This window comes from Achroia grisella, unplaced genomic scaffold, assembly GCF_030625045.1.
Source record: "Achroia grisella isolate CSIRO2021 unplaced genomic scaffold, CSIRO_AGI_Agris_v1 utg295, whole genome shotgun sequence".
NCBI lineage: Eukaryota > Metazoa > Arthropoda > Insecta > Lepidoptera > Pyralidae > Achroia > Achroia grisella.
In genome coordinates, this window is record NW_026712783.1 from 409,594 (window position 1) to 424,616 (window position 15,023).

General features: G+C 31.9%; 2 protein-coding genes across 4 annotated transcripts; one reads left to right on the plus strand and one right to left on the minus strand.

The window, feature by feature from the left end:
* Positions 1-1,990: 1,990 nt before the first annotated feature.
* On the minus strand, positions 1,991-6,560 carry LOC131843317 (zinc finger protein 271-like). Of its 3 annotated transcripts, none has more exons than XM_059191941.1 (3): positions 6,388-6,560; positions 5,007-5,546; positions 1,991-4,752 (listed from the first exon to the last, which is right to left on the minus strand). In XM_059191941.1, the coding sequence occupies exons 2-3, from the start codon at positions 5,535-5,537 to the stop codon at positions 2,773-2,775; spliced, it is 2,511 nt and encodes an 836-aa protein (XP_059047924.1). In that variant the 5' UTR covers positions 5,538-5,546; positions 6,388-6,560; the 3' UTR covers positions 1,991-2,772. The 3 variants fall into 3 exon arrangements, with proteins under 3 accessions (XP_059047924.1, XP_059047923.1, XP_059047925.1); XM_059191940.1 differs by having other exon boundaries at positions 6,207-6,560; XM_059191942.1 differs by lacking the exon at positions 6,388-6,560 and adding an exon at positions 6,032-6,050.
* A 1,965-nt stretch (positions 6,561-8,525) lies between these two features.
* Positions 8,526-12,662, plus strand: LOC131843336 (histone-lysine N-methyltransferase PRDM9-like). Its single transcript, XM_059191963.1, has 6 exons — positions 8,526-8,719; positions 9,034-9,693; positions 10,134-10,483; positions 11,067-11,247; positions 11,837-11,974; positions 12,477-12,662. Exons 1-6 carry the CDS (start codon positions 8,546-8,548, stop codon positions 12,660-12,662), a joined length of 1,689 nt encoding a protein of 562 aa, XP_059047946.1. The 5' UTR covers positions 8,526-8,545.
* Positions 12,663-15,023: the final 2,361 nt, after the last annotated feature.

Consider the following 15,023-nt stretch of genomic DNA (forward strand, 5'->3'; position numbering starts at 1 on the left):
TATGTATAATTCAAAAGTATAATTAATAGAGCGTCATGACTTAATACATATCAACTCCGACCTAGTAGTATAGATTTCCAGCAAGCTGTTCTGCTGTGATAACTGTAATTTATTTTGTTACTCGAATAACTATTTATTTATTTCAACTATGTCTAATGTAATTTTGGACATCATAGATTTAAAAGAACAACACGCAACTTTCTTGCTCATTCTTGTGACAAGTCTGCGTTCTGAAAGGTCAAATATTAAAAAAATATAACTATTCAAGTGTTTATATTATATTTATTTTTGTAACTGACTCTTCAGTAGTGTATATTTATGAAACACCAACATGTACTACAATCCGTTTTATGTTGTACCAAGCCTTCCGTCCATGTAATTATTCACAAGGCCGAATCGTGATGAAATTATTAGCATTAAAATACTGTATATTGCAACAATATATACCTACATAGTACTGGTAGTATTTACTAAATTATCTTTGTAGATTCTTCAAGGCTGAGGTTTGTTCCAACAGGAATGCCTTCCAACCAATATTTCTCCTCTCATCCTGTGGCAAGTGGATCGGCGACTGCATATTTTGCTTAACGGTATCTCGAACGAAATCGGTCCATCTACATTTTTCTTATGTATGATAATGGAAAGGTGCACCCGCCTGCGCTAACGGTTTACGTTGGCGGGATACCAGAGCAGGATGGAAAGATGAGTATGAGGTCAAGTCAGCTAGTCTATCGTACTAAATTCCATGAATGTATCACGATGGTTTCCCATTGCTAGCTCTATGGTTATTAGTCCATTTTACTAACATTTCCTTCCTCCCTGTCTGTCTACATTACATATCTCCAAATCTAGCCATAATTTCTAAGGAAAGGTTCCAATATCATAGAATAAGTATCTGTATAATCATACATAGTCTATGACAATTATGAAAAAAAGTACGAGTTTTATAAGTATTATATTTAACTATTAAGTAGGTACTGAAGAAGGCAATCTATATACCATGGTGAACATTGCCATAACGCATAGCGTAATGTAGACCCAATCGTATATGGTAAGTAACAGTTGTGTCATGAACTAAAGTATATAATTTTTAAATAATATTCCATATACAGTTTAAAATAATAATAACCCAGGACGATTAACACGGCGCCATCTAGTATCAAACGGAGCAGAGAAAATGCCAATAGAAATATATATAATTCAAAAGTATAATAATAATATTTCAGGATAATTTACACAGCGCCATCTAGTCCCAAGCTAAGCAGAGCTTGTGTTATGGGTACTAGTCAACTAGTTAATACGTGGATACATTTTTTTTGTAAATAATATATGATAAAAGATATTATATTATACATACTTATACATATTTGATAAAAGCATAATGTAGTAAATTTAAAACACCCAGATTACAATTACAAATATGCAAACAGTATTAGTCTGAGTATTTAAATTATTGGTTACTATTTTATCGCAAAACATTTTTCTTTTTTTAGGAATACAAATGTTTGTCATGTGTGCGAATCGAACCAGCGGCTCTCTAAACTAATACAGTGTCTTGAAGCTAGTCCACCGAGGGTGTTGAGAATGGAATATTATTTAATAACAAAACATTGTACGACATATTCGTAGTTATATTTCACATGTCTTTAACACAAATAAAGATAATATTTATTTATATTAAATTAATGAATATGGTGATCATGGTTCGTACGAAGAATTTTCAAGTCTCCAAAAATATTCTCCTTCATAACTTTTAGTAAAAAAAATATTTTAGGTATTTATATCCCATACCGACAACAAAAAAATCCTTCTAAATAATTAACATGTACCTAATCTTAGCACATAGACTAGTTAACAATGGCAATTCTTTTTCCCCTGTGATATTATTAATTAATCAGTTTAAATAAATAACAAAACAATAAATCGTCCACTGAAATAAAAAATAATAAATTTCTTTTATATGCATATATTCATATAAAAGATAGTTTTTATTTTTGAAAAGACTATTTCAAAAATATAAACGAATATTAAAAGAAATTTCGTAAGTATAATAGTGTACAACAATTTGGAAGTTGCTACGACACTTAAGTCGAATATTAGACTTAAGTGTTTATAAAATTAAGGCTTACAGGCTCGGGTACATAAGAAAAAATAAGTTTCTCTTAATTTCTTAATTTTTCTGTATGTTAACAATGTTGGTATATATTTATTAAAATAAATTTACCAAACAGCTAATTTGAAAATATTACTCATTATTCACTTATTATGCCATTTGTATAATTTTACAATAAAAAATGTTTCTTGTAATATATTTAAACTACATTTTATTACCTGTAACTTTTGTCTGCTTTTTGGGATGGGAGTTTTTGTAAGTACAGGTTTTTATAATATTATTTTAAAATATATACACTAATTACAACATTGTATATTAACTTAGTTTATTGGTGTTTTACAAGTTTGTGTAATGTGGAACTAAATAACAAACAAAATTAACAAACTGCAAACAAAATAGTATATAGTAAGTCACAAAGTCACCAGTCTTTATTAATTCAATAATAACTCCCAATTCACAAAAACAAACTTGTTATGTTATTGAACAGTTTTGTCTTCCTCTGACATATTTTAATGCCAAAATTGTGGCAAACAAGCAAACTTGCTCGCTATGGGCCTAAAACAAAATTTAATATGCCATTTTTGAACTTTGAGAAAGAGAAAAAACAGTTCAATAGTTTGTAGTTATGAATAAGGAGGTCCATCTATACATAGGCGAGTTCATTTGAAAAATATTCTAGTAGGCGTATCGTCATTGGGAAATTCTATGAACGGGTGCGTCTGTTTATGTTCTAACATTTCTTTTTCAGAACTAAAATTATCACCACAAATGTCACACGGTACTTCTACATCACTGGATGTACTATCATCTTCTTTTCTACTATCTTTTTCTTTCTTTCTCTTTTTGACACTCTCAACCTTTGAAGTCGATTGCGTTTGTTCAATCAAAGGTATGCCTGTAAGTAGAAATTCCTTCATATTTGAATGTTTTACCGACAATTTATGTTGTTTCAGCCGATTTTCTGAAGTACACTGGTATTCACAGATAAAGCACACATATTTCATATCTCCCGTATGTAACTCAGCGTGCGCTTTCCTCTTCTCAGGGGTTGCGAAACGGAAATCGCAAAATTTGCATGGATATTTCCTATCGGGTGAATGCAAACGCATATGGGAATTCAATGCATCCATATCTTGACAAATTTTTCGACATTCTACACACATGACACCCTTTACCAAATCCTCTGACTCTTCTTTTGTCTCTGTGCTGTGATGTATTCTTCTATGAGAAGTTAAACCTTTCTGACTTATGAACACGCGGCGACAATCGGTACATTGGAACTGAGACTCTGGGAAAATTGCTTTTGAGTCACTACTATGTTTTTCAATCTGATGCAGAGCTAGTTTATCTGCCTCGTGAAACTGTAGGCCACATTCCTCACATTTCCAGGCCTTAACCAGCTTGGAGAATGCTTCAAGCACATCCAGAACAGATTGACCTTCCACCTCTGGGTGATAAGTTTTTGTATGATTACCAAAGTCAATTATTTTAGAAAATGTACTATTACAATGGGGACAAATATAAGGCTCTTTATGATCTTCCATCACGTGTGATTTCAGCTCTGACAGTTCTGCATAAGTCTTTGCACACATAAAACATCGTAACTTCTGTTTCCCCTTCACAATTTCAGATATCACTTTATATTCCATAAGCTGAACTTTTTGGTGTGCCTGCAAATGTTTAAAGAGCTCTTTTCTAGTGTTGTAATCTGTTGGACAGAATTTGCAAGGGAATTTCTTTCGATGTAATCGTTTTCTATGTAGCGCCAATTCATCTTTGTCTCTAAATTGTTTCCTACAAGTCAAACATGGAAAATGAGTGTTTGTTTCTAGATATAGATCATGCGACCGCAAACAAGTCTCCATTCTACTTCGTCGTCGGAAAATCTTTCCACAAGTGCATTCATATCCTTCTTTCTTTAATTCCTTCACTTTTACATCAACTTGAGTCACTTTTTCAGTTTTATCTTCTGCTTTACTTTCCGTTTTATTACTTTGGTTTTTTGACTTTGTTTTTGATTGACTTGATTTAGTTTCCACTTTAACTATTTTTCGACGCTCTTTATTTATTTTAGATTTATTCTTTTTACGATTTTCTTGCTTCATATTAAGTCTCTTCATCAAACTTTCATTCAATTTCCTTTCAAAATTTTCTTGCCTCGTTTTTTGGCCTTTTAGAATTCCCAATGCTCTATTTTCAATAGTTACATGTATATTTAGATGTCTCTTCAATGCGTAATATGATGTCACAGTTTTAGGACATTTTGGACAGGCAAAAAATTTTAGATTTCCCTGTTTAGTATTTGTTTTTAATAGATCATATGCCTCTTGTTCTAATGACAGTACATTCCCTGTAATGGAATTTAATTGAAACATGTCATTGTATTCATTTGAATCATATGTTGTAGGCAATATTTCTTCAGGGTTACCTATTTTCGATAAAGCAACAGAACCATGAGACATTGGAAGAATTTCCATAACTAATGTTTTGGTAGTTTGTGATTGAATTAATCCGTCCTGCGGATTTGTTATAGTTGATGTAGTATTGATTAATTTGTTAGATATCAAATGTGTTTCTGTAACTGTTAACTCTGATTCTTCTTTTACATTAAGTTTTCCCAATATTTCTTTTTCGTGATCCTTAAATAGAAAATAGGAAGATTAATTAGGGAATTACAACTGTGTGAAAGAATAGAGAAGATTCTTTTCTACTTTTTATATTAGCATTTAGTTTACCTCATTACATTTTAGAACCTAAGCCAGAAAATAGATCACTTAATTAGTAAAATATCTGAATTATAAGTGAAATAACTAATTTTGTAAAGTAACATAATTTAAATTTAACTAAGAATTACATTTTTGTATGTAAGATAAGTATGATAAGTAATACTTACTTCAAGAGTTCCATCTGTTTCAGATTTTATATTAATTTCCTCTTGTAGACATGTTTCTACATTACCCAAAACAGCTACATCATTGCTGTCCATACTGGTGACATCATCAAAACATGGGTAATCATATGTTACAACAGATTCATCAATATCACCACTGTCACCAGCCTCTTCCTTCACTTCCATATCATTATCTATGTCTGTTTCCTCTTTTTCTTCTCTTTCATTTTTCGCAATATCCTCATACCCTTCCAAATCTTCAGATAGTACTGGTAAATTCACCATTATATTACTATGCAACGGATTTGTTGACATATCTTTCTCATAATTTGGAGAAATTATTTCTTCCTTGACTTCCAATTGGATGTTTTCAAATGGATTGTTAACATCTTCTGTTTCTTCTTCAACTTCACTTTTAATGTGTACAATTATATTTGTCTCCTCTCTTTCTAACTCTTGTTTAATACCAAGTTCTTCAGATTGTTCCAATTCACAGGTAATTTCCAATGAAACTTCAGTGTTTTGTTGAGCCATTTCGTTGTACTGTAATGAACAATGAAAAACATTATTGTTAGTATCAAACTGGAATAATTTATACAGTCTAAGCTAAATTTTACTTTTATATTCGGACTGAAACCTTAACATTCTATGGAGTATTCTCTATTACATTTTTTTCTTTCAATTAAAGTTACACAATTGTAAATGCATACATACAAATTAAATAAAATTAATACATTATAAGCAGTTATAACCATTACACATTTATTGAATTGGCATCCAAAGCCACTGACAGTATCTGTAGAATATGTATAAATAGGTTTTAGTTTATATTACAACTGTTAAGATTTACTTTCATGATAGCCCTATGACAAATAACTCTGCATATATCATACAAAACATTGTTCTGTACTGGAATTGTGGGCATATTACTTTTGCAATTATGTTCCCAGGTTCAATTCATGGTCAATTTCGAGCAGGTAAGCTTTACAACTGTGTGCAATTTACGATATTCAAAGAATACTCATTACCTGTAATTTGAAATTGAGTCTTAATCCTTAATACATTACAAGGCGATTTAATATATCATATATCCATGGTTTGATATATTATTTCAATAATTACTAAAATTACACGTCAGAACGTTATATCTATTCGCAAAACATGCTTATTATAATAATAATATGCAAATTACTGTACACTTACTATTCTAGTACTCAAATGTGAATGTCATTACTTTAAAAACATATCAGTTGTTATTTTTGACCAGGAGTAACTTGGTGGAGTTTGTAAAACATATTTATTGATATTCATATCTACGAAGAAACAATATCAGTAAAACACAGCGGCTGTAATTAAAATACCTAATTATCTATAAACTACCTACATATGTAACCCTGGCAATCGCCAATATAATAGGATATAAAAACACTGATTGATTAACAACTCACTAATTGTAAATATTATTCACTAAATTACTACAAAAAACTGATTAGAATTATAACCATGATAAATAATAACGTTATCAAAGAATAAAAATATTAATTGAGAAATGCAATAGGTTTGATTTTCCGATTGACTATATTTTTGTTTGACAATTTGACATAAGCGTCAATCTGTGACACAAGCAGTCACTACGGGAAAATAACAAATATTAATAAAAAAAAAATAGGTAAATATAAATATTATATTTCTCAATTCAAAATGTATTTACAGAAATGAATGAAGGGTTTACGAATAAAGGAAGTTTAGAGTGGTAAAAATTCTATAAAACAGAACAATTGCTTAATTAAAAAAATACACGCCGTGTTACTTTTTATTTACAAAAAAAGTATTTTTTAAATTTGATTATACATCATTATTTTCTTTTACCTACTTATCACGAACCTAATTACAATTGCATATCAGTTAGTAGGTAAATTAGTTTTGACGTACTGCCTAATTATTATTAAAAATCATAATAGGCCCTTATAATGATATTGAATCTGTGGCTTTGGGATATGAAATATATATTAGTCTAGTTTATGTCAATGTGTCATTCATTCATTCATGAAATTAAAAAAAATATATAGAAACTATTATCTATCTATATTATTAGTAGTGTACTGTGATCTAATATTTTTAATTTATATACATAAAAAATTAATTCACGAAAAATTACGTACTTTTCAGTTCTTGGATACAGAGAATATAATATATCGAAATCGCTTAAAGCTTGTTATTAACTGTGATAATTACTTTGCTTTTTGGCTAGAAGTGTATAAGGTTATGTATTTTTATTAATAATTTTGACGAGTCAGATTACATTACAATTTTAACTTAAATTCATACAAATAGCATATGTATTTAGTATATTAACGATTCGTCATAAAAATATTCAATTTACAGAATCATCAACTGTATTAATATTTTGAATTCTGTCATCATCCAAACAGAATTATCATCATACTTTAAACTCGCTCACAGAGTGCTTGAAGCAGCCATGATGCTGATTTGTTGAGGTGCTTTTAATTTGAAAAGGTAAGGGTATAATTGATACAGACGATCTGGTTAAAATCGCTGGAAGGCGTTGGATGCGAACAGCGCAGAATCGATCGTCGTGGAGATATTTGGGGGAGGCCCTTGTTCAGCAGTGGTCGTCTTCCGGGCTGAGATGATGATGATGATGATGAAGGGTATAATGGTGTATGAATATGGAATGGTCCACTAACAGTATACACTGGCTATGTAGGTATCAAGTGAAGGATGATATAAGGAGGATGTAGTAAGGTCAGTTGTCATATTGTGGTATTCACCAGTAATTTACCACAATAGTTTACACTGGTTACTGCATTAAGATTTACCTGATAGGGTTTATTACTAGCATTAAGCCCAATAATGCCCATTACTAGTAATCCCTCTCCCCTTTCAAAGGGATACTGCGTTAACATCTATCTGACAGGGTTGATCACTAGCATTAAGTCCAATAATGCTCAACATCTTCATACTTATAATAGCCAATTATCATCCCACTGGAACATGGATTTACAGTTAAGAGAAAATTTAATCCTAAGCAATTATTAATACTTCAAGTGTACATTCAGCTATTAAACATGATAATAAAAATAAGAAAAAAGGCTTCAGCATTACCCTGCCGGGTTAAAATTAATGAAATGTACTGGTATAGTCCAGTCGAGCTTCTTACCAGTTCTTTGATAGTAGTTAGTGGAATTGAATGGTGACATAGTGATAAATATCATGTTGCATAAAACATTCTATTGTGAAATTATAATTTTGTCTTTTAATTTATTACAAGTTTATAAATCTACTAACTAACCTGTGCAACAACCTTGCTTATTTTGTTTGTAGAGTGATGTTATATAGCCTACACATTTCCTCGATAAATACACATTAAGAGAATTTTCAAAATCAGATCAGTAGTGCCAGAGTTTATCTGAGCATCCAAACTCACAAGCTTTTCCTCTTTGTAACATTAATATAGACAAAATAGTAAACAAGTAACAATAAATTTTATTTATCAGAATTGTATAAGTACATCGGCAACAATGGACTTAAAATTAGTTGTGAAACATTTAGTGAATGGTACTTTAGCAGAGAGCTTATGTTGTATCTGTCTCACACACTTAAATGCTCAGAGTGAGAATATTTTTACAAAAATCTGTAAGGAAGATAAGGAGTACTGTATAGCTGATGTCCTTGAAGAGGTCTGTAACATTAAGGTCAGTATTGCATCAGGATTGTATTATTTATATAATTGTATATATATGTATACATATATTTTAGTCTGGCTTCCTGATGATATGACAGTTGCCTTCTACTAATGTTTAGTATAAATATATAATACTGATTATTGAGCATAATATCAAATAATTATAGTAAACAATAAAATTATATATAATAAGTTATTATTTATCTATTGTTTATACTCCTATAGAATGTAATGCACTTCTATTTTATTACTAAACTATTCCAAGATTATTGTAAAATAATTTCTTTATTAAGTCAATAAAAATTTAATCAACACTGTTTTTAGTTTACAGATTCCGATCAATACAATGTGTGTCTGAAATGTTTCGATGCCGCATCAACTGCCTACAGATTCTATTTATTGGCTAAGCACAATCATGAGACCTTACATCTCTATGTGAATGAATTGGAAAACAATTTAATATCAATATATATACCGAAAGAAGAGACAGCCGAGAAACTTGACAGTATTTGCATCTCATTACCTATATTAACATCACAAACCCCCATATTTGACTATAGCATAGACAATATCATTACACAGAAGTATTGTAATAGTCCAAATAGAAAAGATGTTAATAAATATATTGATACAAATATTAAAATAGAAAAACATGAGAAAGAAAGTGATTGTGAGAAAGAAGAAATTGAAGAAGAGAATGAGAAAAATAAAGGCTCTGATGATGACGAAATTGTAATTATAATGAGTGAAAATGGTCGACAGACATGTTACATGGCTCAAGAAGATGGATCTTTGGTCTTGATCAGACCTAACAAATGTAAAAAGAACACAGATATATGTTATACTGAAGAAAAGAAGAAGAGAAGAAAAAGAGAGCCCATGACATATAAAAAATGTAGTCAATGCCCTATAAAATACAGATTTATAGCAAAATTAAAAGAACATATGAAAACCGAACATAATATTAGTTTGTTTGTTTGTAAGGTATGTTTTTTTTTAATTAATAATGGGTTTGCGCTTGTTCTTACCTTATCTGATGGTAAATGATGGCAAGATCTAGGATGTAGCGCGCTTACCTAAGCATTGTAAAAAATATTTTATCTGTGCAAATCATATGTTATACCATTATAACACCAATTGCTGGCCACCTGAGGCCTATGTTCAGCAGTGGACTGCAGTGGACTGATGATGATGATGGTGATCTTAAATGGGTTGAATAATTTAATTTTCCAACTAGATTTCATAGGATTTGGGTATGAGATTTATTGATATAAAAAGTATTCTATATCCACCCTGGTGATAGTTCTTATCCTGTATCTTCAGGTCAAAATTCTTTACAATCCATTTTAACGTTTGTTTATAAAAAAGTAAGAAATGGAGAAGACAGTCATACATTTATAACATTAGTATGATTTTTTTTATAGATATGCCAAGCTCTAATGGAAGATGAGGAAGAATTTGTTCACCATTTAAAAACCCATACAAACATGCACCAATGTGAGATATGCAACATTGTGTTCAAAAAGCGTGATACAATTATATCACATTTGAAATGGCACGAGGAAATGAAGAATACAGGGCAAGTTAATGGCGCTAATGTTTGTAAAATGTGCGGGGACATACTCCAGGATGAGGATGCTTTGAAGGAGCACTGTGATAAGAAACACAATAAAAAGTACCCTTGTTATTATTGTGGCCGTATGTACAAAGGGGAAACGGGTTTAAATATGCATATAAAGAAACATGAGATGTACATGAAAATACGGGATTTAAAGTTAGTATTACACTGTTATTGCTGTTTACCGTTTTAACTTAAATTTAAGAAGTAGTGCCAATATTTAGGGTTTCAAATAAATGTTTTCTTTTTTTGATAATTTATCCCTTTTTCTTGTTTTTAATGTTGTTGTTTGATACTTGGTTATTTTGTACCGCACCGCCTGGTACTATACTTTTAAATACCTAATACCTAAATACCGGCTCAACCGAGGGCATCAGCAATGGCTGATGCCCTCGGTTAGCCGCCCCGCGCTCGCTCGCCCCGCGTTAGCCGCGTCAACGGAGGGCATTGGCCCTCGGTTGACGCGGCTAACGCGGGGCGAGAGTTAATTTTTACTACCGGCCCATCTGATGGTTAAGGTCTACAATGATATCCGTGATGCTTTCGCCATCACGTGATGACCCTTGTAACCTCACATGTTGTCAGTCCTGAAGATTATATATATTGGCACGACTTTACATGTTTTGCAATTTACAATTTTTGGTGTCAGTCAGATTTGAACTTAAGGCATTTCAGGCTCAGTCTTGATAGAGTACCAAGACACTTTAAATATTTTCTATTCTGTTAAATTACTTTCCAGGCGTAAACATAATGATAAAAGGATATCCAATGAAGGTCGAAAGCCAGTAAAGACAGAGGACGTTCACAAAACAGCTGATACCAAATTTACATGTGAAACTTGCGGCCGTAACTTCTTAGGGGAACGGGCCCTGATGTGGCATAATAGACTGCATACCAATGAAAGACCTTTCAAATGTGATGTAAGTTGTTTTACCAGAGATATAGTGTAACAAATCATCTGCGTAGGTACCTCAAGTCTCACCTATTTCAAACGCCAAGCACCTTGCTTTGTAAGTTTTTGTCTTCGAACTATTCTAATGTAAAGCCGCAGCTGGGCTGCAAGGCACTTCAATCGCGGAAGGACGTATGAACAGTTGAAGGTCGACTCCCGCCTGACGGGTACGACTTTAGTCTGAGGGCACCGCTAGGGGTTCGAACCTCGGCTGAGGCAGTCGTAATTTCTATCTCCATTTGAATTGGATGGAGGATCGATCAGTGTTTTGGTTGTAGAGTGCGATTAAGCAGTGAAATTATTGGTTAGCAGGCATATCTTTTTCTATTCTTATAGCTTTATTATTATATTTATTCCGCATAATATATAAACATACATATGGCTATGCATGAGTGGTATTGCTAGTGTCACATGATATAATGTCTGTAGTGCTGGTCATATATATAGAGGATGGTCACTGATACTCTTTACCATCTGTTGGTTTGCCATTCAATGCTAAAACATGTTCAACATAGGCTTTACTAACGATGCTTTTTTTCTCTATTGGCCGTTTGCAGGTGTGCGGTCGCGGGTTCGTATCCGTGAACCGCCGTAATCAGCACAAAGTGTGCGCCCACACTGTGCCCACGCGCCGCTGCCCGCTGTGCCCGGCGCTATTTCATCTCCGATCTATGGTCAACACGCATATAAAGAAGGTATGTAATTTCTCCGATTTATCCCAAATTCTCATTTCATTTTAGGGTCATTAACGAGCACGTGTCATTCCTAGTGTTTCAGGCGGTCATATAGTACGGTAACCGTTTACCATCAAATAAATCGTATGCTTGTTTGCCATCATTATAGTATGAAAAATTGGTGCAGCGGTTACAGAGGTAACTTTACACACAAACCTGTTGTCGTCGACGATTTTTATTGTATTAATTTACTGATGAAGGCTATAACAGAATACCAGAGAGGGTGGACTCACTGCTCTCTCCGAGTTATAGACCTATTGTCTCATTTAATACTTTTAAATTTTATTATAAGAAGCAATTGTAATAGTTTATTAAGAAAAAAATGATGATGATTATTATTAACTTTAAATTCATTATATGCATAATATATTTGAGATGTTCATGTTAATTGTAGGCGACGGTTACCATTAACCATGACCATCAGATAGTCTATAGTCTTAGCTGTTTCTGTGTAACATTTCAGGTGCATCTAAAAACACACAAGCGAAGAAATAGAACAAGCAGACACAAGGAAGTGTTCTGGCACACAGAACCCGTGCCGATTCAGGAGTTGAGTGTGTCCATTCAGAATGAGATATTGGAGCTGCAAGCAGCTAAGGACGATACAGTTGAAATACAATATGTAAGTGTGGAAACACCTTGGCCTTAGTGTCATCTTATAAGTATAGTTATTTTTAAACTTTTGTGTTTAATATACATTATTTATATTATTAACTGCTGTCACCTATTTACATTGAATTGACATCGACGTTACTCCAACAGTCCTCGTGACCACGGCTAGTGCAACCTAGTCGAAACGTCGGGTGCGGTAAATACCTTTATTTGCCATAAAATTATTCGTGTTAAGACTCGGTTAATAATATAAATAACCTTAAAAGTATGTCAAATACATTAAATTAATTAAGGCGATATGCCTTTGTACACATATCTCACCAAAATTTACTGCGTAAATACTCGCAGAACATGGTAGTCTCTGCATCAATTTTGACATTGACAGCCGCGGTGGTCTAGCCATTGAGCACCATCTTATTTACGATGGTCGCGGGTTCGATTCCTCGCACTGCCTTAACATTTGTATTCATGAGTATGATTTTATATATCGGTCTGGGTGTTTGCTATGTATATTATGTATGTATTTACAAAAAATCTATGTATTTATATTAATTGTAGTAACCATAACACATGCTCTGCTTAGTCAACCTAAGCAGACTAACTCGAGAGACTCGACTAGAGAGCGCCGTGTAATTGGCCTGAGATTATTATTATAACTTACCGATTGTGAGTTTCTACTTACAGTCGTGTTGTTCCGAGACAGCTCCTATATTTTTTCACAGATTATGATAACTATGACTGATTTATTTTGTAGTAACTATTTCATAGTTAAAATGAAGTGTGACAACTATTTTTAAATTATATAGTTAATATAGTTTGTCAAACAAAATTGAAAAAAATATAAATTGATAGTTTATTTAATTTTTTTAACAAATTATCAATTTTATATTAATTTATTATTATTACCGCCTGTTGGTAATAATTATTTAACATCTTTCTTATTTTAAATTGTTCAGTCTAATGATAGTGGACAATTAAATTTTTAAGAATTGTGAAATAATCTAGTTGTCATCCCTTTTCAGGCACTTGCTGAGTATCATGGTGAGGTATGATAGTCTATAGACGTCTAAAAGTGGCAAGCGATTCTATTTCTATTACGATTCTGAATGTTATCAAATGCCAGCAGCAAATTGAGTAATCAAGCAGACTGATGGAATGTTAATGCAATAAAATATTGCATCGGAAAAAATTAATTAATTAATGGTGTTTTCTGTTATGGGATTACCATGGATGCATTTGACATGTAAATATATCAACTTATTGAAGGTAAATTAGGTTCCTGCTGCTGTTGCTAAAACTCATGCCTGAGATTTGCCACTTGTAGCTACAGCCACCAGGTGTCACCAAATTACAATTTAGTCAAATATTTGGAATAAATAAAGTGTATTTATTTTTAAAATTGTTTTATTTTCTGATTTATATATTAGGTGAAAATAAGTTCAGGGTATCTATAGGCTATGGTAACTGTTTACCATCAGATGGGCCGTATTCTTGTTTGCCATCATTGTGGTATATAATTTAACACCACATTTTCATGTTAATGTCTCAGTTTAAATTATTTTAAACAACAACAAACCATAATGTAATTATTTATTCCCGTCAAGGGTTGCTGTTAAAAAGCAGAAAAAGGGCAAAAATCAAGGAATTAAATTAATTATAACACAAAAAGTACGACTTATCCATATTCATATAACGAGGTATGTTTAGGTATCAGTACACAATAAAAAAACTATATTCTTTTGTATATATACATTTATTTCACTTTTTTTGTTCAGTTTTATAATTATTTTTCAATATATTTCAATATGTAATCAATTGGCTATTGATATATATACAACTTACAAGACAAAAGGTCTATACTACTACATTTGAGTCTTATAAAACTAGGTGGAATCATTTCTTTATAATAACAGGTATGAAAGTACGAAGTATTATTCTTTCATAAAATTATATCAAACATCCTGTTTTTGGAAAGTAGAAGAAAATATCTTGCAATCCTGTTTATATTAAAAATACCATCCACATACCTGTGCAAGTAAATTTAACATTCTATTTATAAAATCAGTACCAAAAACACGCCATGTTTTATCACTTTTTAACTTGAGAATTTTGCTAGAAAGAGACGAAAATATTTCAATAGGTTTGTACCTTTATATTGTTTCATATTTGTATAAAGCTATTCTTTGATGACTGTAACATTGCATGCAAATACATTTAAACAGCCTTTAGACGTGAAGTTTTGATAAAATGGGGACAGTATTAATATTTTGTTTTACAAAACCTGACATCATTCTCGATTTTATCAATAAATTTTCCTATATCATGGCAGGCACACAAAGTCAAGAATTTGAAAATCTTGTCAGAATGCTAAGTAAGGGAAGAAAGGTTAGAAATTTTC